This window comes from Anguilla rostrata, chromosome 4 (genome assembly GCF_018555375.3).
Source record: "Anguilla rostrata isolate EN2019 chromosome 4, ASM1855537v3, whole genome shotgun sequence".
Taxonomy (NCBI): Eukaryota; Metazoa; Chordata; class Actinopteri; order Anguilliformes; family Anguillidae; genus Anguilla; species Anguilla rostrata.
The window spans coordinates 15,598,883-15,624,430 of record NC_057936.1 but is presented as its reverse complement, the minus strand read 5'-3'; the positions used below and the strand labels follow the sequence as shown (position 1 = coordinate 15,624,430).

The window sequence follows — 25,548 nt, the reverse complement described above, 5'->3', positions numbered from 1 at the left end:
TGCACCGCGTTTGTCGAGAAGATTCGACAGGAAATGCAAAATGCGAGGTCAACCAATGCTGTGGCTTGAAGCACGGGGCCTGCAGTCTTTTTTTTTTTTTTTTTTTTTTACATTAGAGATAAATTTCCGTAGAGAACGTTGTGGTTTACCCGTTTATGACACCAGAGCAACACGTTGTGCACGATCGCATGAAAAGTTAACACGTACGCATAGGAAAATGCAGAATGCGAAAACTATTACCAAAGAGTTCAAGGTCTTTTATTAAGTTCTAAAAAAATTTATATAGTGATAAAACGCTTAAACCACACTTAGAAAGCATTCTTTTGCATAAATAACTAAGAGATCCATCTGTTTTAGTTCTTTCAAGCTGAGGCATCCATATAAAACCATGAATGATAAACGGTTTGTTATTGTTTCCCAGGTAGGTATTTTACAGGGGCGAGCGCATGGGACAAAGGTAATTACCATAATTTATAAAGGCCTGTGGCAGTTTGGCAAATGGGGGAATTTCCTTCAAGCTGAACTGAAAAATGCTCTCACTCAGGAACTCCTGCAGGGGAAGAATCTCCCCAAAGCCTTTTAACACGACCAGAAAACCCATTCCACTACAAAAACAGACCGCAGCGAAAGCAGCCAAGGAAATCAAGTATCTAAACAAACAACCCTGAGACAAAGGGGTTGTCGGTAGAAATCTAGAAATGGAAAATCTGAAAGAATAATAACCAGCACATGTTTGGTGTTGGCAGATGCCATTTTGCTAGCTGTCTGCGCACATCTGAACTCCCTGAGAATGGAGAGGCTTTTAGGCTCCATTGTTGCTTGGCCCCAGGGTTTGGAATTAGCTAGGTATACATCTGAGCCCTCTGACCTTTAACCCGGGAATGTGGATTGGGGGGATGGGGGCCTTTGCTAATGCAAATCAGGCACAATGGCCACAACAGAACAGAAAACCCCAAGCACAAGGAGGGTTTGGGAACACAGCGCCCTTCTGCAAGGCACAGGCTCGCTGGAGGGTTCTCAAATGAATTTAGCGGAAACGTTAATAAGCGTTTAGCCGATCATTAAATGTAGTCGCATGAGAAATCTCAATTAAGCCTCATTATCTGGCCTGCTCGTGCTATCGGGGCTGTTTCGGTTTTTTTTTTTTAAAAAAGAGCTCTTCTCCGCCAAGCCTGTTGCGTTTTTTTTCCTCTCTCTCTCCGTGATACTCCGTTCCTGTTTGACGTCCTTTGTCTGCCAACCAGCCTGATTTTGGATCGGAGGCATCAGGTTCTCCATCTGCCGGGATGTGGGGAGTGAAGGGAATCTAATCCGGTCAGCAGGGAAAGGGGGAGCTGGAGATGGCTGTTTTGACATGCTCTTTACCACCTCACACTTATAACCTCAAATTCCCGGCAAAACAGGGCCAACAGTCACGTCTGATGGAAGGCAAAATAAATAAATAAAAACAGCGCAAGGAAAAATGAGTGGCATGTGAATTTGTGACTGTGTCTTTCATAACATAGCTTTTCAATACAAAACTTAAAAGCTAGTCTCTCCTTTTATGGTTTTTTCAAAAATGGGTTCAAATGCTGTCACCCTGCATTCTGTGTTGCATTTAACATGTTTATAAAACATTACTGATAGCAGCAATATTAGACTAAACATTCAATAGTGTATTTACAATTGTAGTCTGAGGGAACAATACAACAGTCTCAGTAATCACCCTCCCATTCCCCTATTTAGAAACTTCTTTTTTCCAAGACAAGCAAAAGAAAAAAATCACTTGTTTTCAGCTGATGAATGATGCATGTCAGTCACTGAGTAATGAACTTTGGTGCATGGGGTCAGAACCAGTTGTTTGGATGTCACCCAGCCCACAGGCCCCAAGTGAGGACATCAGTTGCACCGCTGACCAATGAAAAATGATCATCACACACAAGCAATTTCATTATCTTTCTCCAGCTTCCCCTCTGTACATGACACCACCCAGGTTGTTTTTCCCTCACCACTGATTCCAATGATCGTCAGTTATGATGTTCCATTAACAGGAAGCACAGACAAGTCACAAAGGCCACAGTAAAGATTGACAAGAGATAGCATCTTTTTTTTTTCTTTCCTTTTTTTTTTTTAATCGATCAAAAAAAGTGTAAATTACTCTCTGGTCTCCTAGTGCAGCCTTTTCATGAATTTGCATGATCCCGACCCAAATGTTTAGTTAGTACTCATTCAGAAGGTTCTGTAATATTGCAAGCATTATTCCAGTTTGCTGCATTTTCCATTGTTTTAAGTTCTCTCACTCCCCCCTTTGAAAATTTTTTTTTGCCCCTCCCAGCTACGCCTTCCACTTCTAGAAACCTCACTATGTCCATCGTTTTGCGACCACTTCAATGTAAAATACACAACAACAAACTGCTATTGATTGAAAAGATGGTTTTATATTTTTATTGAATCAATGCAATCTCAATAGTCGCTACACATAATTTTCCCAACGAATTTCAAGGCGGTCTGTCTTGCTGTTGTCATCTCAAACCCCATTTTTTTTGTGTCAGGGACAGAAGTTGTGAAAATACGCGGCTCGATCCAGTCAAAAGGCTCAATGAATGTGCACTCCTGCTGCACGCGCACAGCGTCGGCTGCATTTTTCAATGAGTCGCTCGCTGTCTAGAGCGGAGCACAGCGCAGCTCAGCGCTACGCGCAGCTCGGTTCATTGATCGATGGCGTGGGCGAGAAGGCCAGACGTGAAAGCAAGAACACTGAGCCCTCGCAAAGGCCAATGCTTTCTGACGAACGTGCGGTCAATCGCATCCTCAAACGATCACAGCCTGCATCGAACAGCTTGAGGGCAGCCAGCCTCCTGACCGCGTTTACCGTGCTACGACAGCAGAGAAATAAAGCGACAGGAATAAACTGGCGTGCTCTTGCTCAAAAGGGTTCCTTGTGACCTGCGCAGATGGCCATAGGTGGTTTCAAGGGTGGGTGTCAACCTCAAATCCCAGTGATCTATCCCTTACAATACGTATTCTTGGTGCTACACTTTATTTCCGGAATGATGCTCCCATACCAAGGAAGCACTTCAGAAGCACTGTAGTTTGGGCATTTACAAAGCCATGGGATTAAATTTTAACGTTTAAAGCAGGTGAAGAAAGATTTACTGCAATAAAATAGAAATACAAAAACATGCTTAATTAAAATGGTATGGAAGACTTCTTGCATGGCTTAAAAGTATTTTCCTTTCTGGATGCAATTAAAAATTAAAAATAAATAAAATTTTAACCAAACTGGCAGTATGATCAGGATGGGAGAAATGATTAGTTACAACGCAAACGTCCCAGCCAATGAGAGCAAAAATCAGTCAGGAAACAGATCAATGAAAAATGGCTGCACTGAGTCTGAGGGTTGCAAATTCATGGGCAGTGAAAGAGATGCCTGGGACAGAGTGGAGAGTATCGATGACGGTGGAGAGAGATGATATGCCCTTTCATACATCTCAGAGTGTGGAGATGCTGACACCGTGGCTGCATTCTTCCCTTCCCTACGCCACAAGTATGATGTGCTTTACCCCCAATAACAAGGGCGCAACAAGGCAATCTCATTACAGCCTTGCCTTCGGAACAGCCTATAGGCAAAATTCATCATATAGCACTGCCTAACAGTGACATCCTAAGATAGTTGCCCTGCATTTTCCAAAGTCGGGAAAGGCAATTGGCCTATTAAGCATAATTAGTATCTTTGGGAAAAATAAGCAGTTAACTGTTAACAAGTTCTAACAACTAGAAGAAATAAGTTCTAGTCAAAACATTGCTGCACATGCAGTACAAGCATTTCCTATGACTGATCACTACTGCATACATAAAAAATAAAAAATAAACTATTTTTCTTAATTCCAAATCCTAGGCATACTACAAATGTGATCTTAAGATACTGAATGCCAGCAGTAGTGTGCAAAGCCGCACTTCAAAAACTTGCAATCAGCATATGTGCAAGTTTCGCAGAAGATATACAGCCTGAATAGCCTAAAACTGAATTCTCCAAGTTTGAGTGCATGAGAAAAGGGCATATCATTCAGGCAGATCATGATGTAGGGTATACTTGGAGGCTGCCTTACCTTCTTATCCTTGTCATGATGTTTATCCAAAGAGTGAGAGGAAGAATCGCTTAAGCTTTGAGCCCTACTACCGCGGCCTTTGCTCCTTCTCTAAAAGGTGAAAGAGGAACTTCGAGTTACTATAAAAAATCTGCCCGGTGCTTCCCGTCAACAAAGAAAACCATGACTGAGAGAGAAAGGAGACAGGACAATATCAGGAAATGCTGTTAAAGAAGGCCCACAATGGTCACACTCGCATACGGACAAGTGCACACACACCAGCACGCACGTACACACAAGCACACACACACACATGCAGACACACAATATTTTTATCCATGGACTACACTTTCTGAAACCGCCAAGATAGAAGGTCACCTGTGCCACACTAAGCAGACACCTATTTCCCCCAGAACTGAATATGGTTCAATCTGAAAATTCTCAACTTTATTTTTCTTCATATTCATTTTTGTAAAATTATCACATACTAAACTAAACGGTAGCATGCTGAATTCTACTTGGATTTAGTTGTGTTCTACTGAACAAAAGTCCAGGTGTGTTTTTTATAATCATTCATTCTGAGGTCTTGCAAAACAAACTACATATGGAGATGATGGGACATATACTGGCATTTGGCATTACCATCCGAGTTAAAAAAACGACTCGGACTGCACTCCATGTCATGCTCTCATTTACACCACACCCAATTCAAGCCTACACTGGGTGTGCTACACAGACATCAGTGAGTTCATATCACTTTTGGGAGAGTGAGCGAGAGGGAGTACTGGAGTACAAAGCATTTTGACAGGGACACTCTCGCTCGTTGCTGTACTTCAATATTCCTGATCAGAGTGCCTCAGTTGTTTGCACAAAGCATAAAGATTGCTGTAGAAGCATACTGCATCACAATACAACTTACTTTTGGAGCAGTCCATAAACATTAGTACCATGACAGTACCTCACACTGCACAAGCTAAATACATTTTTAAAACACAGCCAGCTATGTAGGTCTCAAAAGGAGTGGGGTCTTTTCTTTCCAGTAGAAGATATTTATGAACATTTTAGTTCATTTAAAAGTGGATTTGTTCATGAGGCAGAATACAGTTTGATTTTTAAATGAACATCTGTGGGAGAAAGGGGATATTTCTATGGTTGCTGGTCATCTTATTTGTTCATAAGCAAACTACAAGATATGTCACTTTTCATATTTCATAAGCTTTAGCAGTCAGTATTTGCCAGCCCAGCTACGAGCATTTTAGTTTGACAGATACAAGTAATCATATAAAATTGATCCAGACAGGTTCCACACAGATTTCTCTTTGTCAAGCTTTGTTATAAATCTGACCCAGAAGACCCCCCTTATTGTTATTTGGTTGGAGTGAAAGGAAGTACACAGACTGATGCTAAACCAATGCATAAACATGCATTCAATTCTACTGGTGCTGAAGATCTGACTGACTCCAGCGATTATACATTAACCTCATTTGCAATCACAGTAATGACAGTAATAATACTAAGAGCGGCAGTGGCTGCGATAGTAATACCCAAGATGAGTAATGCTGTATGTACGCTTAAGCACTAAGTGAAACCCAAACTCTGCTGAGTAGCCGCAGACTCTGGTTATCGATTGCTACTGTGGCTGATAAAAAAAAGAAACGATATGCATCGTGCTCTGTGGAGACGTCCGGCGTAGCTCAGCTTGAAATGCCACCCCTACCATCCACCGACCTTGCTGCCTACAGCTCTAATCCACGCTGCATTACACGGTGCATACTTTTCTTCTTTTTTTTTTTACTACAAAGAAAAATTGCCTTGGATTATCTAAATATGAAAAATCACCATTCACATCAAATTCTCTATGTCTGCCACAACTAAATTAATTACAGCCAGCTGTGTTTGGTATACTCCATGCAGTATTACATTTACAGAAAAAATTCCAGAACTACCTATAAATGTAAAGACTCAAGTCTACACACAGCCCTCAAATAACAATAATGGTTGGTGAGGTAATTCCAAAGTTCACATAACAGACAGAGAATGTATTACCATAATATACCAATTACAATGTCCTCAACACCCCATTCCCCAAACTTTTTAACTCGTATACCCCTGTCATCAAATCAATCCCAACCACAGGACTTAAAACCCACGAATGGTATTAGAGCCCATTGTAGGACGAATATGGGGGGAGGGGTGCATTCTCAAAATACAAAGCAGAGAAACAGGACCCTAGGTCTAAAGCATGGCAGGGCTGGGGGGGGGGGGGGAGTGGGGGGAGCTTAGACCACAGCGCCATCTGCGCCCTGAAACTCAAGCTGGCCGTGCTGGGAAATGATTGCCCTGGTCCAGTATCACTATGGAGCCGCCACCAGGGCTTTGCCCCAACCGCTGATATTCAATCTGCTCCACCGGGAGGTCAGGGAGGAGGAGAGAGGAGGAAGGAGAGGTGCGTGTGAGGCTCCAGGGAGGTGCTGCTGATCACTAGTGTAATCGGGGGCGAAGGGGACGGGTGAGGGACTCGGTTGGGGACAGGACAGGAGGGTCGCTCTGCTTTTAGCCGCTGAGGCTCAACTCCCTGCTGTGCAGGACTTTAAACTTCTGCCTGGGCCAAATGGTAGGCGGTCGGGGTTGGGACAAAAATTCTTCAGCTTCGAGCCTTTGTATTCTGAGGCTGAAGCCACTGCACTTTGAACGTGCATCAATGTTCTTACAGTGATTTTCTGTTTGGGCTAACCCAGTTCCAAAGACCAACTCATCAGCCCCAAATCTTAGCTGAAAGGATATATTTCAAGCCAATAAATCAACAATTTCCCTATGTTAAGCAATAAAGTAAAATAATGCTTCAAGAAACTTCTTTAGAAGGTCCATGAACATCATTTCATTTCCTTTATTATTGTAACTGATTAACAAAACATTTAGGGAATAAGCAATAAAGTAAAATAATGCTTCAAGAGCCTTCTTTATAGGGTCCATGAACATCATTTCATTTCCTTTATTATTGTAACTGATTAAAAAAACATTTAGGGACTAAGACTGTGTTTCCAAAGATTAACACATGAATCAAAAAACAAATACATAATCAGTGGGCTAAATACTTGGAGCAGAATGATGAACTGAGCAGCAAACAAAGCTTTAAACCTCTGAAGATTTTATATTAGAGCTCAACTACATCACATGAGGTTTCCGCCTCAACCAGATTTTTACACTCGGTACAATAAGACAGCAGGCAGACAATGCAAGGTCAACACAGACAAGATTACTTAAAGGTCTCCTTTATCCTTAACCTTCTGTCCGATGACACCTCGAGGCTCTACCTTGGTCTTAAACTGTATCATTCCTACAGGTTTTTACCATGAAGTCTCAAGTTCCATTTTCTAGTTTCTACAGTATTCCTGTTTAACATGGATAGAGAATGCTCAAGTGCTGATAGAAATCCTACCCACAGATGAGTACCAGTGGTGGGGACAGGTCATTGATAACTGATTAATGTCAACTTCATAAAAACAAAAAAATAAATAGAAATCTCTGATAACTAACTATAGAAGCAGTAAACAACTACGTGAAGCTTACCAGTTTGCTGTAATGGTACTTGCAGTACCCGCAGTACTTCACATTGTCTGCGTCCGAGCCTTGTTCTTCACACAGCAGCCCAGCAAACTGAGCACTGTGGTCAACGGAGAGAAGAGAGAAATTATTAATACAGTCCCGGTGTCAGTGTGACCCAATTTTGGGGTGGGGGTGGGGGGGGGGAGACAAAATGCACAGCTGCTGTTCTGCGAACAGAGTACTGAGAATTACATGCAGACAGCGGGTGGACAGCTCCACGTATTAGTGCTGCTTTGCTTATTTGGATTACAGTTGTATCACAGAACAAAATGGAACAAATGGAAAAATAAGCGTCTTAAATTTCATATGCTAAGGAGCAGCTTTTGCATGCTCATCTAATAGTTATTTAAAAACCTTCCAAAAGAAAGAACTGAACATGCAGCGGTTCGCACAACAGTGAGGGCTATTCAGTAATCGCAATAACAGTATTGATTTGGTCATTACAGTTGCCATGAATATATATTCAACCTGCAAGCTCAATAAGCCTGTAAATAAGAACATTGTAAACATGTGTAAGATAGCGTACGCAGTCATTCCTCAATTAAGATTTAACAATACATAAAGGACTGACTATTGGTCATTTAAAAATGGTGCATTTCCTACTGTAAATAATCTGCTTCATAAATAAAACTGGAATTTCAAACGTATTAATTTCTACATTCAATACGATTACTGATGAAGCATTATCATTGTGTAGCATTTAAAAAGAAATTCTAAACCCAGTGTAGATATCTTTGTGAATAGAAACTATTATGCTCGAACTACGAACAAATGTCCTTTCAATCTGCATAATTTGCTGCACATTTTCATGACCTTAATACAGAAAGGCTCTGGCAGCTTCCGACACCCTGACCTCAGCTGGCTATACATGTGCACGTAGCCACACTGGGGCAAGAGCGTTCAGTGCAAGCAGGTATGCAATGAAAAGCCGAAGATGAACAGGCCAAAACTCCTCTTGAATGCATATATTCATTTATTTCATGGCAGGAACCACCTGGACTCACCACGTGACATGGAAGGCCTGCCTGCAGCCATGTTTGTTGCAAGTCATGCAGGCTCCAGAGGCTGCTTTGCTCTCGCGGCCTTGCTCTTCACAGATGTAGCACGTCTGCAAAACGGATCGATATAAGTAACGAGGAGCAAAACAACCCCAACCATCGCAGCCCACGTGAAATACGAAAACACCCCGAGTTTAATGATAACCCCGTTCCCTTGGGACTTGAATTTTCCATTCGTTTTGGTTATCCAGAGCAAGCGCACTGACGATTAAACGGCTCTCTGGAGCCCTCGGTTGCGTGAGCTCCGATTATCTGATCAGCGAGATCCATGCTGTTTTTAATTTGCTCGTAGCAAGGACGCTAATTCAAACAGCATCCAATCCGTTTCACCCCAACACTGGAGAGAATTCAAGCATGAGATTAAAATTTGACAACATGGTTCTGTTCAACATCTGACATGCAACCAAACTGCTGTCGATAAAACACAGCTATTTCCTAATTATATCTAATGGAATATATAGAGAAAAATATTCTATTGTTTCTAATGCAGTCTATGTGTTAACAATTGTGAGCACATGCATTTAAGAAATTCATGCTTGGAAATTATTTTATAGAATTTTTCACTCACAAGTTCAAATACAATTTATATTATACATTATAAAATGACCCACCAATAAATCATGAGGTGAAAAAATGAAATATTTAAACACCATTTATTTGATGAAAGGGGGAATCTGTCATTTTCTTTTGTATTTCTAAACATTAAACTAACCTTAAAACTTACCCCACTCACCAATTTTGTATAATCTATGATCCAGTTTGCTGTTTATATATTCATACCCAAGTTATTATTAGAATCACAAAATCCATAATGGACAGAGAGCAAAAGCAGGTCATCTCATTATTACATCCCAATAGTAATGGCAGGTGTAACAGGTGTCTAGTGAGGCCTGTAAGCTTTGTTGTGTCTGTTTGAACAGTTTGTAGTAACTGTCCCAGCAGTGACCTTGCGGCCGAGCCGACCGGAGTGAACCTCTTGGTGTCCTGAGTGCCTGCCTTGTGGCGCTGTACTCTGGATGTTTACCTTGTTGTAGCGCTCGTGCGGAACAGACTGCAGAACGATGGGCTCCATGGTGGACACGTTGGCAAACTCCACCTCGGGGATGTACAAGGCACACACGACGTGGGCCCATCCTGAGTACGTAGAGCAGTCATGGTCAAGAATGAACAGGGACACGTGGCCCTGATTAATTTTTACAGTAAAGGTATATTTTTGTCCATTAAGGAACAAAGTTTGCAAATGTCCCCTGAACGGTACAATAAAATGTTCTATTTGGGAACTAATAAGTAACAATTACAAGCAAAAAAGGTACAAATGAATTATTAAACCCATGGCTAGGGGCGCAATTTTATGTACCAATAGGGTACCCCAGTGACAAGCATACCTTTCTTCTGAGAGTGTACAGACAGTCTTACTAGTATACTGGCTTCTGAAAGTGGACTGGTTAACAAGGCAGTAACTGAACATTTTGAGCCAGTGGCAATCTGTCTGATGGTTAAGTCTCTGGCATCCTTTCCTGAATGCAAAGTGCACACTTAAGCAGACTGCCCAGGGGAGCCGCAGCTGTGCGACGGAAATGGGCGGGAGCGTGCCTTCTGCGTGCTTTTGTCTAGACCGAAGCGGGACCGCGTCGTCTGTAACATGTCTGCCGCACTGGCGTGCCCTTAAATTAGAAGCCACCGCGGTCACAGCTCCTTCTATCCCACTCCGCCATAATTTCAACCCCACAACTGCGGCTGAACAGAGTGGTGGCAGATGTTTCCAACGTACTTAATGCCTTATGAGGCAAGCGCTCCAATTGAAGTGAGTGGCACCGTAGTTAAAATAACGTTACTGTAAATTAATTAAAGCAAAGCGACAACAAATGTCTGCCTGTTTTAATGCCACTCAGCGGAACAATGACTAACCCTCCAGATGAACCCAGGCATGAACTGTCTTTGACTTCTCGTCTGAAGGGGACAGAAGGGGCGGCACAAATGTGTTGTGTTTGAAGCCCCTCCAAGGGTACTGCAGGAGCCAATAAAGGCCAGGCAATAAAAACCAACCAACTGCAAAAGAGGTCCAACAAGCTTCTCACCCAAAGCATGAGGCGGAAGCTATTGTTGCGTGGCCTCACCCACATGCAAACAAACTTGCCTGCCTCCCATTGTATCAGCCATTATTTCTGCCAAGGGGAGTAGCACTGCAAATAATGGACACTTACTGCAAAATTGGCAATGTAAAACAGGCAGTACTCCACATGAAGAAACAAATGTTGTGCCTACCGTGCCTTAGGGTCATGATTATCTTAGGCTCTGAGCTCCCCAGCACAGAACACTGCCTCACAAACAAGCTCACAGACAATACAGTAAGATAATTTTTTTTGGGGGGGGGGGGCTGCATTGAAATAGGAGGCCCTGGAGAACTAAATTGTTGAGAGGTTGGAGAAGTTAAATTGTTCCATCATACCACAAAAACTATACCTGGGTTCTGTCCTCATGAACCAATTCCCAGGCAAAGATATGATGACGTGAGACCAATGTCCCACTTTCAAATGCCCTAAAGTGGTCTCAATCATTCACATCATTTACATTTTTAAGCACAGGCAATCAGTACCAGATCAGGTGTAAATAAGGAGTTCCGCATTTATGCATTGTGGGTGATACTCAGAAGACTGAAACGCTTTGTGAAATCCTGCAGGAGGTTACAGGCTCTACACAGTCTCTTGAACTTATGAACTACACTTGAAGGTTTCTTTTTTTAGCATGGGTCCGAAAATAATATTACAGGCTATTGACACTACCATGTAAATTAATTACTGAGAAATCTATAGAATTAAAAATCGGTCCATTGTAATAAAGGTTTCCTCTTGCCTGAATGTTGTCTGTCCTCCTCACTGAATCTGGGCTTCACGCTTTCCCTGTTTTTATTTTGAATTAATGTGTGTTTGCCTTGCTAAACTGCCATTACACCTGAAAAAACAACTTAGCAGATGACCAAAGGAGGTAGGCCCGGGGAAAGAAGAACCGGTGCATGAAAAGAGAGCTCCTCCTACTTTTTTCTGCATTTAAGGTTCAACCAGCAGATAAAACGCACAGCTAATGAAGTTATATATTCCACAGATCTCTCCACATGCAAATATACTCAAATAACAGACTGGTTCAAGCTGCAGGGGGTATGATGAATGCAGCCCAGTTGGCATGTGGCTCACACTCCTTCCCAGGTAAAAAGGTTTTAATAACATTCTCATTCAAATTGATTGTTGGCATGACGCACTGCACCATACTGCCAAAAGATAATTCAAGGAAAACAACCCACGGAAGAAAAATCTTAAATACATGCAGAATTTGGTTTCAATATGAAAAGGAACTGATTTAATCATTTGCCAGACAGACTGACGTGTGTTCTCAAAATTGTGGTAGTTGCAGTGTATTAATTACACGGCGGATATGAGCGATGCATATTGATGAACATACAAACGTCTTGTGTACACACGCACGCGTGCACACGTCCGTGTGACCGTTCTTTTGCTCCCGGTTCCCAGCCAGTGTTATGCAGTATTCTTACTCCGCAGGCACAAAGGAACCTCAGTCCTGCAGCTGCGGCACACTGGTGCTGTTTACAGAGCGATGTGACCTCCCGGTGAACCCTCCCACACCAAAAAGAGGAGCCTCTTCACGACCCTGCTCAACGGCTCCGCCCCGTTGTAAACAGCAGCCGGAAGGGAGACTCCTCACGCATACACACCCGGCGTGCCCCTTCCCTGCACCCCCCCCCCACTGGCCTCCCACTAAAGTCATTAGCAAAATAAGCAACTGTCAACCACAAGAGGAGGGTTTGGGTGGCGGGGGGAGGGCGTGTCGCCATCCAGGTCAAGTTAAAGGGGAAATAAAAACAAAACAAATGGAAAGTTTCTGCGGTCAGGGTGAAGGGGGCTCCTGTAATGACCCCGATGGCTGCGGGTATCCCTCCCTGCTCCCAGTGACATCACAGCACAGGGAACAGACTACACACAGTGTCAATCAGGGCCTTTAAGACAAAGGTGTTTATTCTGTGTGCGTCAGACTTGCCATGATATCGCATTTTTAAAAATTGACAACAAAACAAATCTAAAATAAAAATGTAGAATATCTTACAATGCACTATATATTATAAACGCTTTATTTGAAAATTCAAATCAAGTTTCAGGTCATGTATATTCTATAATTAATTTCATTTTTAATTGTTTTATTTATAGATACAGTACATACCTAAAAGATAAGGATAAAAATAAATAATCATTTGTTTGTAGAAAAGGGTACTACCTAAGCTTATTCGATTTAAAGACTCCCTCCACTGGAAAACATGTTTTTTAGTAGGTAACTCCTCAAACCACCCCACTTGGACTCAAGCAAACCTCTAACTCATTACACTGGCTTTCTGGCTAACTAAAAATAAAACATTTAAACTATTGCATTTGCATCTGTATAATCTTTGCAAGAAACCATTAACATTTCTGAAATCCAAAGAAAATACACCTACACGCTGGACAGTTCCACTTTCAGCATTTAAAAGTAAGCTACCTTGTTAACAAGACGACAGACTAAGTGTTTAACGTATAAATTCATAAAAATTTTGCACCAAAATCTGCATTGCGATTTGGTCCAGTAGGTAACCTTACCAGTCGTAAAAGAACCGGCGCACCATAATGACTTCTTCACAGTAGGGATATCGATTTTCTGTGCCGCTGTGCTTGTACTGGTAACTACTTTTTAACTAGGCTACCATAGCTACCCTGCAACACCACATTTCTAAATGAATGTTAGCTAGCCCTATAGATCCTCTACCAACATACAAATAATTTGTAGGTCTGCCACGTACAATAGCCAATTAAAAACTCTTCCATTTAAAAATATGATGTACACTTTCATTTATTTTTCATTCATGGTAAAGGTAAAATGACTGAATCCATGTCTATGTGTTTCTTTCACCTAGAATGTAGGCTGTGTGTGTATGCATGCATTTGTGTATGCATGCCTTTCATAGCCTACATTTATATGAATTACTATTTTCACTTACTCATAATACAGTACAAAAAGAAATGATCTGATGAAAAACAAGTTCTCAATGGGCAAAAATGCCAAGTTACTCACACATACAAGGCACTGTCTATAAGTCATTAATTCAAACTGGCAAAATCTAGGCCTCTCATTAGAAGTATTTATATCAAAAACACACCAGGTTACAAGAAACCATACTGGCTATCTTAGCTCGCACAAATTCAACAAGCTATATTCCAAAGCAATGTTACCCAATGTTTCTTTAACTGTTTCAAGTAACTTGGCCCTGTGTTTTTTTTAATCTTACCATCTGAAGACAATGTGGTCATTCAAACTTTGTGTCACATCAAAGAGCAAATAACAAAAATGGCCTCATTCAAGACATTTAAATGAATGTACGAAACTGATGGTGAATACCTACAGAAAGGATATTCCTCCAGAACAGATATGTTTATACTTGGTTGTCAAGATCATTTTACATAATGTACAAGTTTTACACAAAATATGGTTATACTTCCATGCACTGAAGCCCCTGTTCATATTCAATTGGCTACCACTGTCAGATTTAGAAAAAGTTATGCTGAGGCAAAAAAAATTTTGGCAAGAGATGGTAATGGTTCACAATGTAAAATGTTAACTATGCAAAGTAAATGAATGGTGCTGAAGTATGATACGTTTCCAAGTATATTTGATACATAGACAATCTGGAAATGTGAGAATAAAATAAAAAATGATGACAACTAACAATTAGCCAATGAATTACTGGATAAATGAATCAACAGAAATACTAAATGAAGAGGTCACCCTAGCCTTGCAAGTGATTTAGTAGGACACATTAAACATAGATCACTGAAGACAAACAATACATCTGACAAGTGAGATTACGCTTCATGTGTATAAATGAAATTAGGCTGTCAGAGAGCAGTTGAATCTTCAGCAACCAACCCCATGGACCTTTTGAGAGGAAAGCACATTTAATCTAAAATAAAGCCACTTGAGGTAAAGTACCCATTTGAAAATCAGTCTGTGTCTGTTTCAATTGTTTTGCTTGGTAAACATCTAGCATAGGTATTTTTCAGTAATTCTTTTTTTCAGCATTGTCAATATTTGTGTAAGCTTGAAAATGAAAATGTATAAAGCGTTATTTATAAATGGAAAAATTTACAGAAATGTGATTTGGGTACCAAGAAACACTTCTGAAAGATAATCTTTCCCAAATATCAACATTTCTATATTTATTCATCATAAGATATATGTGTGTGAACTATACAACATTTCTAGAAGGGGGACAATTTATGAAGAAACGCATCATCACCACCCAAATTAGCATAGATGGAAATAAATTTTTTTTTTTACAAAAATGGCGTTCCATCATTTCCTTTCCCCATCTCCCCCTCAACTCCCTCACTGTCCCAAAGTGCCACGTGCAGTTACATGTATACAGTTATGCACCAGCAGTCTAAGCAAAGGCAGGCAATCCAAACGTTTTGTAAGTAAGACATGCTTCCTTAATTCAGGGCCAGGATCCAAGATAGGGCTGGGCGAGATAATTATTGATTAATTTCTGAGCGCAATAACAATCATCACCACTATGTGGTGTATTACCTTTCTTTCAGTCTTTTCTTCACAACATCTGAACTTTCAGAGGCAAAGTGAAATGCTTTCCGAAAAAAAACCCCCATCTATTGGATATTGATAAGACAGCCATCAGCAGCAAAGCCTTGCAGCTTCCACGTGATTGACAAACACACACCACATGATCACATGGCAGTTGTACGACCTTGCCTGCTACTGATTGGCTGTCTCCCATAAATTTCAGTTTTTTTATGGAAGTGTTTCACATTGCCTCCACATCAGTAATAATTAAAGAAAAAAGAAGGCATTATAACACATCGTGCCGATGATCGTTACTGTGCTCAAAAATATTTGATAATTATCGCACAAGTAGTTTAGTGTGCAGCCCTAATCCAAGACAGATGATAACACTAGTCTCGGTTGCTACTGGCTAGCTAACCAACTCACAAAGATTATTACAGATATAGTGACTGCCTAAGGAATAGGCTCAGTGGACTATGAGGAAGCACCGGACCATATTGATTTAAATGTGGATATTCAGGCTGCAGAGTTTTACACCAGGAGTAGTAAGGAAGCAAGTCATAGCCAGGCTTAGCCATTAACTCTGAATTGTTGTCTTTGCAGAAACTGTCTAGTGATGTCTCTGGAGGAAAAATGCCTTTGCTTGGGCAAGACTTGCAGTCATAAAGAGCAATGATGAGCGCTCATCCAATCTGCCTGATCAACCATGAAATCTTCAATGCTTTCACTGACAGACACGTATTACAGACATTCTTCACACCAAAACCCGAAAAAGCATCTGGAGCCCGTAAGTCAACTGGCTGACAAGCAAGCGTAACTTAGAGCTGCAAGTCTTCAGAAGTACATCTGCAAGTTGTCTTGTTTTCTCTTGTTAAGTGGAAAATTTGACAAAATTGTATCATTAAAAAATGATTATTATTATTTTTTAGAATGTTTGTGTTCCAAACAATTTGGATATCAAGTAAGTCTGCAAGTTGTCTTTCCTAGTCCTTAAAATGTTGTCCACAGCCACGGCTAAAAATGTCCTTATAGAATCAAGACAATAATCAGTTATAACCAAGTCACAACAGTATAGAGCATACTGTATTGTAGGAGGCAGTAGAACTGCCCATAGCGCCACCCCACAACAGTTGCGACCCTCTATTCACCAGAAGGCTCCAGAAGACTGGGTAGGTTTTCTTACCCTGCTCATGCCTGTGCAAATTGTACTTCCTTCTTAACTGTTATGCCATTAGTATGCTAATATGCTTAGCATGTCTGCTAAGGATAGCTACAATCACAATTTACAATGTAGTCATTTAGCAGATGGTTTTAACTAAAGTGACTTACAAAAGGGGAGTCCACATAGCTCTTCCCTAACTGTCCATTCTTATTCTTGTCTCCCTCTACTACAGGTTTGAGTCCCTAGCCACCTCTTGAGCCTGCAGTCAGCCCCACCCTTCATCCCAGCCTGGAACCGCACCCCAGCATTGCCACCTTTATACAACCAGTTCTGAACCGATTTAGATGGGTCTGAACACCTTTCTTGTTGAAAATAGTTTGTGGTTTTCATTATTATATAAGCACTATTAATTTCCTTGAACAGTTAAACAATTGGCAGAGTCATTTTATCTATGCAACAAATGATTTCATATCTTCAATCAGGCCCAAAATGTTAAAGAAACATAAGGTAAACAATGACTTGCCTCCATTGTCTGTCCTCTTGAGAGCACCATCTTTGTGGGGACACAGTTCACACCTCTGAAAAGCAGAAGAAACAAGAGCTGAGATGTGTTGCATATACACAGTCTAAGCAACGTTAACATTGGGGCAGTGCTGGCAGCCAAACATGCACCTCATAACGAGAGGTCAACATGCTTAACCAATCCAATCAGATGCACTTGCAGTACAGAACCCACAGAAAAAAAAACAACCAATAAAGGATTTGAAATAACTGATCTGTTACCTCTCAATACAACTCTATGATACAAAACAGAAAATTGACATTACAAAAATCCAAAAAAGCAGGCCATCTTCGTATTCTGATCTTATCTACAAGATCCAGTTTTCAGGTTTAATACTGCACTGATCTGACACAAAAGGGAGACGCAAAATAGATGGGAATCCATGCTCTTGGTCAGTGCATCAACACCATATTGCCTAGATGGTGTGTGGTGAAAGCTGAAGCCAGGGGAAGGTAGTCAGTGTAAGAACGTTAGAACAGACACAGCAGAGGTGCAGAGCTAAAGCCATGCTGACTTGCTGTTTGAGGAAAATGTGGATGATCAGGTAGGACCAAAGAAAGCCAGGAATACTCAGGGTCAAATGCACGGCTTGGTTTAGAACAATGAGGATTTTATGCTTGGTAACATGTGCTTATTTAAATTACAATGAAAATGCCTTTTCTCTTGAGGTCATGACAGCCTGACTCTCTTATGGATAACTCATGGGACCAAGATTCTCCACAAAGCAAGTGAACTTCTAGTTTAAGACTGTGTTTACATCTGTCAGAATGCCTTAATAGAAGCCGCAGTTTACAAAAATGACAAATCCAGCGCTGATTAGAAGGAGAAATATGGGAAAACTCAAAACACCTGACCCTCAGGTCAGACATGTGTCCAGTTTATGTGACACCACAATCAACTGGTTGCTTTTGAGATGGCAACCTTGTTTAACATCCATACTTGTCATACCAAGTTTCCCAATGTCCTATATAACAAAAAATGGACCATGTGGCATCGCAAGAGATAGCCATCTCTTTCACAAAGAATAGTACACACTGCTGAAATAAAGATGAAGATATTCAAGAAGAGGATCATTACTGAAATTACAGAGCCTCTCAAAAGCACATGCTAGGACTTTACCTTAGATAAGTAGACCTATGCCTAACACAGGGACGTCTCGTTAAGGACTTTTTTCCAGCTCAGTTGTCTCTGCCTGCTAAGACAACAGCAATCAAAATAACTTTCATTGCTAGCATGCTTTAACCTGAAATAATTTACAGAGGTTTAACATCAAGGTGCCAAAACTCTTGTTGGTGGAACTACATAAGGAGTACGCAAATGGACAGGCCACATACCCAAGTATTCATAGTTTTTAAACTTTTGGCCAGTCTCTCGTCTTCCTCAGCTTTGTGTTGGGTGCTGGCTCGTCCTCCTCCATCAAGGGCCTGCTGACTGGGCTTTCTTCCCTTCCACCCCTTAATCTTTAGTATGGAGGGATGGGACAGGGCAGGTGGGACGCACATGGAACACACATGAGGCTTACTTTTAATACATGGGATCCCAGCTGCAACTCATCTGCAGGATTTTGGAGCTACAGTTCTGGAAGCGTCCGTATAGATGGAATCCTCATAGTACAATACCAGGACCAGCTCCTACACTGGATTTGATAGGATTTTCCAGCATGCGGCGATATTTCAGTTGACTGAATTCAGCACGAGGTGACCAGAAGAGAAAACAATAATAGGAGCCCCTATGGAGACTGAGTACAGGTCCCTTAAACTGGAATCCAAAAAAAAATCCATACCTGCTTATGGCAGACGTCACTGAATCCTGTCAAAGGGCTCCATTTCAATCTTGACATTTCAGATCTTACTAATATTTGACACCCATAATGTAACCTTGGAGTAGTGATGTTCATGATTAATCAATGATCGATTATTCTTCATTGCACATTCACACTGATCAAGTGTAACAATTAAAAAGATTTTATTCATTTTATTTTGGGTTGCCAAACATTACACTCCTCTTTTGGAGAAAACTTAATGGTTTAAATTGTCCGGCAGATGGAGCTGTATATTTTTACCGAGCCTACTGAGACTTGAACATATACATGTCGGTAATGGTGCCAATGACAAGATGAACCTACCTAAGCAGAGTTCAACATAGGATCACTTGATCACAAAAGCAAAGTGGTACACTGTGAATACTGCAATGCAATTAACAAGTACATCACTACAAGTCCCATGATGTACCGCATGCGGAACAAGCACTTGGGCTCAAGTTGTGAGAGGATGATGAAGGCTTCTCTCAACCAACCATGCCTGAAATGTTAGCGCGCAAGCAAAAATGTGATGAGCACAAAACAGAGACAATCACACAAAAGGTGTGTCAAACCATTGAAAAAGACATGATGCCAATGAACATGATCAAAGTTGATGGTTTGCTTGATAAAATTAATTGAACCAAACTACAAATTACCATCCAAACTACAGTGGTACACTGTACTGAAATGCATGAAACAGTAAAACAAGAATTGACGCACAGCTTTCCATGCCTGAAAAATTAGCCCTCACCACAGCTGGACTGCACTCAGTACATCACCAAGACATACCACTTCATTACAGAGGACTGCCAGCTTCAATGCGTGGTGCTTCTCACTAAGAGACTGTCTGTTAAGCATACAGCCCACAATCTGGTTGAGAAGTGCAACGATGTTGTCACTGCTTGGAGGACTAACTGGCCAGGTGTTAGCCTGTATTCACGATAAAGCAAGGAATATTGCGGCTGCCAACTCGTCAAATCGAATTCGATTGGTATTGGATGCCATGCCACGCGCACGTGCTGCAGCTGGCTATTAACGATGGATTTAAAGTGTACATCCATTGCATTATGGTTGCTGCAGTGAGACTTGTGAAACACTTCCACCACAGCACACTTACCACCAAGGCAGTTGAGGCCAAACAAGGGCCAATGCAGCTGCCCAAAAATAGTCTGATTAGCAAAGTCGAGACGGTTGAACGCTGAACAGTGGCAGCTGTGCCTGACTGCTCAAGTCAAAAAACCTCAAGATGCAAGGAACCTCAAACTTAAAGACGAGCACTGGACCAACAAGGGGGACATGGCACCAGCCCTAACAGTACTGAAATGCGCCTCTACACAGATGTTTTCTGAGAAAGTGTCAGTGTCGGTTTCAAACATTTATCCCATAAGCTTCGGCCTTATCCAGACACACCTTTCAGGTGAAGGGAGACAGCAGCCAGGTGAGAAAGTTTAAGACAGAGTGTGAAGACACTTACAGAACGCTTGAATGTAAGGATAAAACTAATTTCATTCAATTATTTAGCTATAATTTCAAATTTGCTAAATACGACAGTCATTAATAGCCTATTAGCATAAACCTAACGATTTGGCTAACAACAGAAAACTATTTTGTTCTATTTACTTATTTTTAAAAAATACTAAAATTTTACTTCTTTTATTATTTTTTTAAATAGTTGGACCGAAAGGACTTCATATCATATGCTGCATTTGCCTAACCCTGCTGGCGAGCTAAAATAATGAATGGGATTAAGTTACAATAAACTTTTTTTTTTCTCTGTTTTTTTTCCATCAGGAAAAAAACCCAAAATTCACAGGAACAAATGCACTGCGCTCTATAATTGCAGATTACATTACATTACATTACATTACATTACAGGCATTTGGCAGACGCTCTTATCCAGAGCGACGTACAACAAAGTGTATAACCATAACCAGGAACAAGTATGACGAAACCCCTAGAGAGAAGTACCGGTCCAAGTACAGGGAACAACCGCATAGTTCAACCTGGACCCTGGTGGTTAAACTGATTAACACTAACAACGAGAACGGCAACAACGCAATCTATGGAAAAATAAAAATAAATAAAAATACAAGTAGTCGTTAAGACTGGCGCATCAACTAAGTCACCTATTAAACAGCTGCCTAGTTACAACCCTAAGTTTAGTCATTTACAGGGGGGGAAGGGATGGGCAGATATTCCAAGGTCTTGTTTTTAGGATTCCATGGGCAAGCATGACCACAGAAAAAGCAACAAAAAGAACAGTTAAAACCAAATATTCCCATGAAGAAGCCAGAAGCATTGCCATGTAATGGAGAGCAGGGTGACTAGATGGATACTGAATTGGCAGCTGTCAACAAGTGCCTATCTGCTACGGGGGGCTGTCCTGTCAGTATAAGCCTCCCAAAGGTATGGTGAAAAGAAGCTGAAAGTAATCTCAATCAAACAGAAATTGAGAACTTATCAATCTTTTAGGGTAAACTATTCGATTCACCACTAAAGTACACTTTGTAATAGTCCTGTAACAGTACCATAAAACAAAAAGTGTAAGAGATCCCACTCTGTAAATTGGCATGTGTATATATTGGACAGTTTAGAACATCATCTGAAAAATTGAGCAAAATTTTTAAAAGTCACATTGAAATAATTAGATTGCATCAATTAATTAAAAATTAAAATTAACAAAGAATTAAGTGAAAGCAATCAAACATGACCAATGTTGTAGTGCAAATCTGTCATTACAATAGACATTGTTATTTATATAATTATCAGTATTAAAAGTATGAAATGATTGCCTCCTGACCATCAAGTTATTGATGTAATTAGCAGATATTAATGACACAGGAGTGCCCTCATTCAGGAGTCCCAAGTATGATAGTGCTGAATGTGGTTCTATGGGCAGTAAAAGAACAGGATGATAGGCAAGGCGATCACATTTTTGGTATTTTTCCAGAGTTTTCTGAAAAAAGGCTGCATTATCAATATTTAACAGCATCCATTTAAGGTTATCATGTCATGTAAACAGTCACACTTCCCATAGTTCTTAGAAGCTCAACTGTCATCTCCATGTAATCCTCACCATCTTGAACACACGTCAAAATCGGCAATTAACACAAACACACAGACATGTAGCCTATGCCTGAAAAGTTTGTTCGCAGCGGAGCTCTAATACCTACAACTTCGGGGAAATAAAATATCTCCACTATCATTGCAATAAGCCTACCTGCAGCTTTTAAAATAGCCTATTCATCTAACCCTAACAGATACAAGTGTGTGATCTTTAAGCAGTTATGAGGCAAGAGTGACTTGAGACAATCTTAAGTACAGCCATCCCATTAGTCATTAGTGAGGGGCAAGGTAGAGCCAGACATCTTGTTGGAGCCATCTTCATTTATTGTCAGCTTCAGTCATGTCTCGTTCCTTTTGGATTAGTATGGTACGTATGGTACAGCTACGTATGGCACATGCAAACACAGTAGAAGCGAGTACAGACCAAACTTAACAGCTTGTTGCCATATTATAATCTACAAAGCCAATAATACAACACTTGCTCCAAAATTATATGATATGAAAGGGACAGTTCACTTTGTTTTTTGTTTTGTTTTTTTAAATATTGTTTTGGTTATTGCTTCAATTGGTCCAGAGTACAGAGATATTACGTTTTCATAAGCTTGAACCAATTCATTTTATAGCATTTATTCACAATTAGAAGCATAAATACTACATTTTACAGTATAGATTCTTTAGATGCATAGGTGCCTTGTGATAGATGGGCAGCCTGTCCAGGGTGTATTCCTGCCTCTCGCCCAATGCACGCTGGGATAGGCTCCAGCACCCCCCGCGACCCTGCTCAGGATAAGCGGTTATAGATAATGGATGGATGGATAGCATAGGTGTAAGGTTGCACGCACTGGAGGAAATGGTTCAAAGCATAAATAAGAATAAACATAATTTTTTAAAGAATAATCAGGCAATTATATTTAAATGCATGTATAACTTCTGGAGGCATAATGTGGCTGTACACATTATGCCTTGATTTAGACCACAAACCCCAGAATGCTCCTACACTAGCCATTGTAAAGCCAGCTGGTCATCAAAAGAAACTTTGAAGCATCTATAAACATCCTTCTCTGCACATAAAAACTGCCTGGATTTATCAAAAACATCAATAAACTGGAATTCATATAAAAACTGTTGGTCCCTTAAAGGAATCACAGACTGACCAAGGATCAAGAAATGAAGGTAGTGATCCAATGGTAGATTCCTTAGAGGCTGTTCCCTTACGTGAGTACAATAAGATATTTTGAAGACACAAAAGAAAATATACAGCTCTGCCTCACAGCAAAATTGACTGCACTGCCATTGTTAATAAGATGGTAAACACTTTGCAGGGTTGATGGGGACTCTTGGGGCTCGAAATATAGGATACCCTCACAGGCTATCCAATCAAACATAAAATGCACACTGTGGTTCAATTTTCCCAATGAGGACAAAGCCTTTCATTTATACTGGTAAAAATCACATATCTGAATTGTGCTTCACAATCTATGCATCCTTCACAATCCAACTATGTTCAGACTGGTGTTTTCCCTTTGTAACTTCACTAAGAGAAGCAACATAGCACAAACTCTCTCACAGTATTTTCAGATAATTAAATTACTGCATGTACAACTCCATCCAAAAACCATCTGATTTTCTACAACTGAAATGCTGACATTATTTTATGAGAAGCATAACAGGTTTGCCCTGGGTAAATGTTCAGATGGGAGTTAATTTATCACCATCTGAATTTGAATCAGCAAAGAGAAAAAAGCTGGGCCAGGATGCCTAGTTCTAAAGTAAGGAAGAATCTGGGGGACAGTGATGCTGCTCCATGTAAGTTTTTCTGCTCCAGCCCAATATCAACACGTGATGCCCTTAATCAGGACTCACATATTCTTTTTTAAAAATATATTTGTTTAATGATTTTAACTTCAACCAAAAAGCCTGTTTGCAGCAGGCTTTTAAAAATATAAAAATTAACAAAAATATAGGACAGCTGCTTACAGTGAACACGTTAAAACAAAAATTATACAAATGTATTACTTAGGAATCACCCTACCCACTCCATCCCACCAAACCCCAACCCTACCCTTCCACCCCACTCAGGCCACCCATCCACACCCATCCCTTGAATCTGAACCGAAGTCCAAATTTTAAAGTGTTTGCATGACCAAAGGAAAGAGTCCACATCCTATAATGCAATGGACAAGGATAAATATCAACGGCTAAAAAATATGTTAAAAAAAGAAAAAAGGGGGGGGGGTCTGTCTGTTCACTTCGACTGTACTGCTCTAGTCTTCCTTATTGAATGGTATTTGTAAGCTCTCATAGTACTCTGAAGAGGGGTCCAAATCCTCTAAGTTTTATACAGAAACCTGTAAAGGTATATTGATTATTTAATTGCCATTATTACACATGCTTTGCCCTTAAGTGAATGGGTTTCTGAAGTAGGACACACATAGGGTTGGGAGTGATGTCTTTTTGGAATATTTTGGTATAGGCATTAAAGGGCCAGGAAACTGGATTCAAACAGTGGTTATATCCCCCAGAAGTGACAACTGATTGTCTTCTTAATATTCCTTTCAAGTTCTTCTTTTCAATTATAACCACTAAACAGCAGTAAACTAACAGATTATTGGGACCTGTTTCGCAGACAAGAACAGGGTAGTCGTGTATCCTGTGCTCATTAACATTCAAATTCGTAAGACGTCAAATGTAAAACCATTCCTCATCACTAGCGAGGTTAGAGTGGGTTACAGTAGTAACCATTTACTACCATACAAAATGAAAGAAAGCAAGGCAAACTAGGCTTTACCACCGTATAGTTTAACCTAAAGATCATTCAATGTCACAGGGCTACTGTACATTAACACTCGACTCTATAGCAGTCTCAAACTCTGGACATTAACCTGAATAAAGAAAGCCTATGATTCCAGATGTCTAAGCTTGAAAGCCATTTAATTGTCGCGAGCCTACTTACCGTTCTACCACATTCTGAGACAAGTTCCAGGTGAAAACTGGCACTGCAAATATTAACTGTGCAGGTAACTGTAATACCGCAGTGCCCGTAGGGTCCAGAAATAAAACCAATTTCTTGTAGGTCTCTTCATTTTTGAGAAAATAAAAAAGCATTTAGATTTATCCGCATCCAGAGAAGGGGCTATGCTTAGGCATTTTCAACTTGGCTTGCCTTTTGTCATTGCCTTGTGTCATTTACAAATTACATGTAGAAAGAAAAGGATTTCACTGGGCCTAAGGTTCTTGTTACATGACTTACACCCAGTTAACCTGGCCCACTGAAAGCCTGGCATTTAGCCAGCCAAGGGGGAAAGCAAGCCAATTTTGGCACAGGCTTTAATATGTATTTGCAAGAATCATTTAAAAATATTTCTCAATTTTTGCCCAAAATATGTTAAAGTTGGGGCAAGACCAGAACATGTGTCCATGACCTACAGGTGGACTTACAGCTAGGCGATGAAGGGTCAGCATTAGTAAAAATTTTGGCCAGCTTTGCATTAGTCAACATTTTGCATTGTTTTCCCCAAAGTTTCCAAAGATCTTACTGTGAGTGATGTATAGGCTACATATACTGTCATAGAGAATTACAAATTTTGAAAGGAACCATATTCTTCTGACTG

General features: G+C 40.6%; 1 protein-coding gene across 7 annotated transcripts in view; it reads right to left on the bottom strand.

Moving 5' to 3' along the window:
• The window catches only part of mllt10 (MLLT10 histone lysine methyltransferase DOT1L cofactor), a 74,112-nt gene that overhangs the window by 31,161 nt on the left and 17,403 nt on the right, over nt 1-25,548 (bottom strand). For 3 of the 7 annotated variants that reach the window (XM_064330936.1, XM_064330937.1, XM_064330938.1), the window contains 6 exons: nt 18,405-18,530; nt 17,032-17,086; nt 9,756-9,865; nt 8,678-8,781; nt 7,638-7,731; nt 4,089-4,178 (listed from right to left, as the gene is read on the bottom strand). In XM_064330936.1, coding sequence (XP_064187006.1) covers nt 4,089-4,178; nt 7,638-7,731; nt 8,678-8,781; nt 9,756-9,865; nt 17,032-17,086; nt 18,405-18,530 — 579 coding nt within the window. The remainder of the gene's footprint in view (nt 1-4,088; nt 4,179-7,637; nt 7,732-8,677; nt 8,782-9,755; nt 9,866-17,031; nt 17,087-18,404; nt 18,531-25,548) is intronic. The other 4 variants (XM_064330942.1, XM_064330940.1, XM_064330939.1 and 1 more) reach the window with 3 other exon arrangements.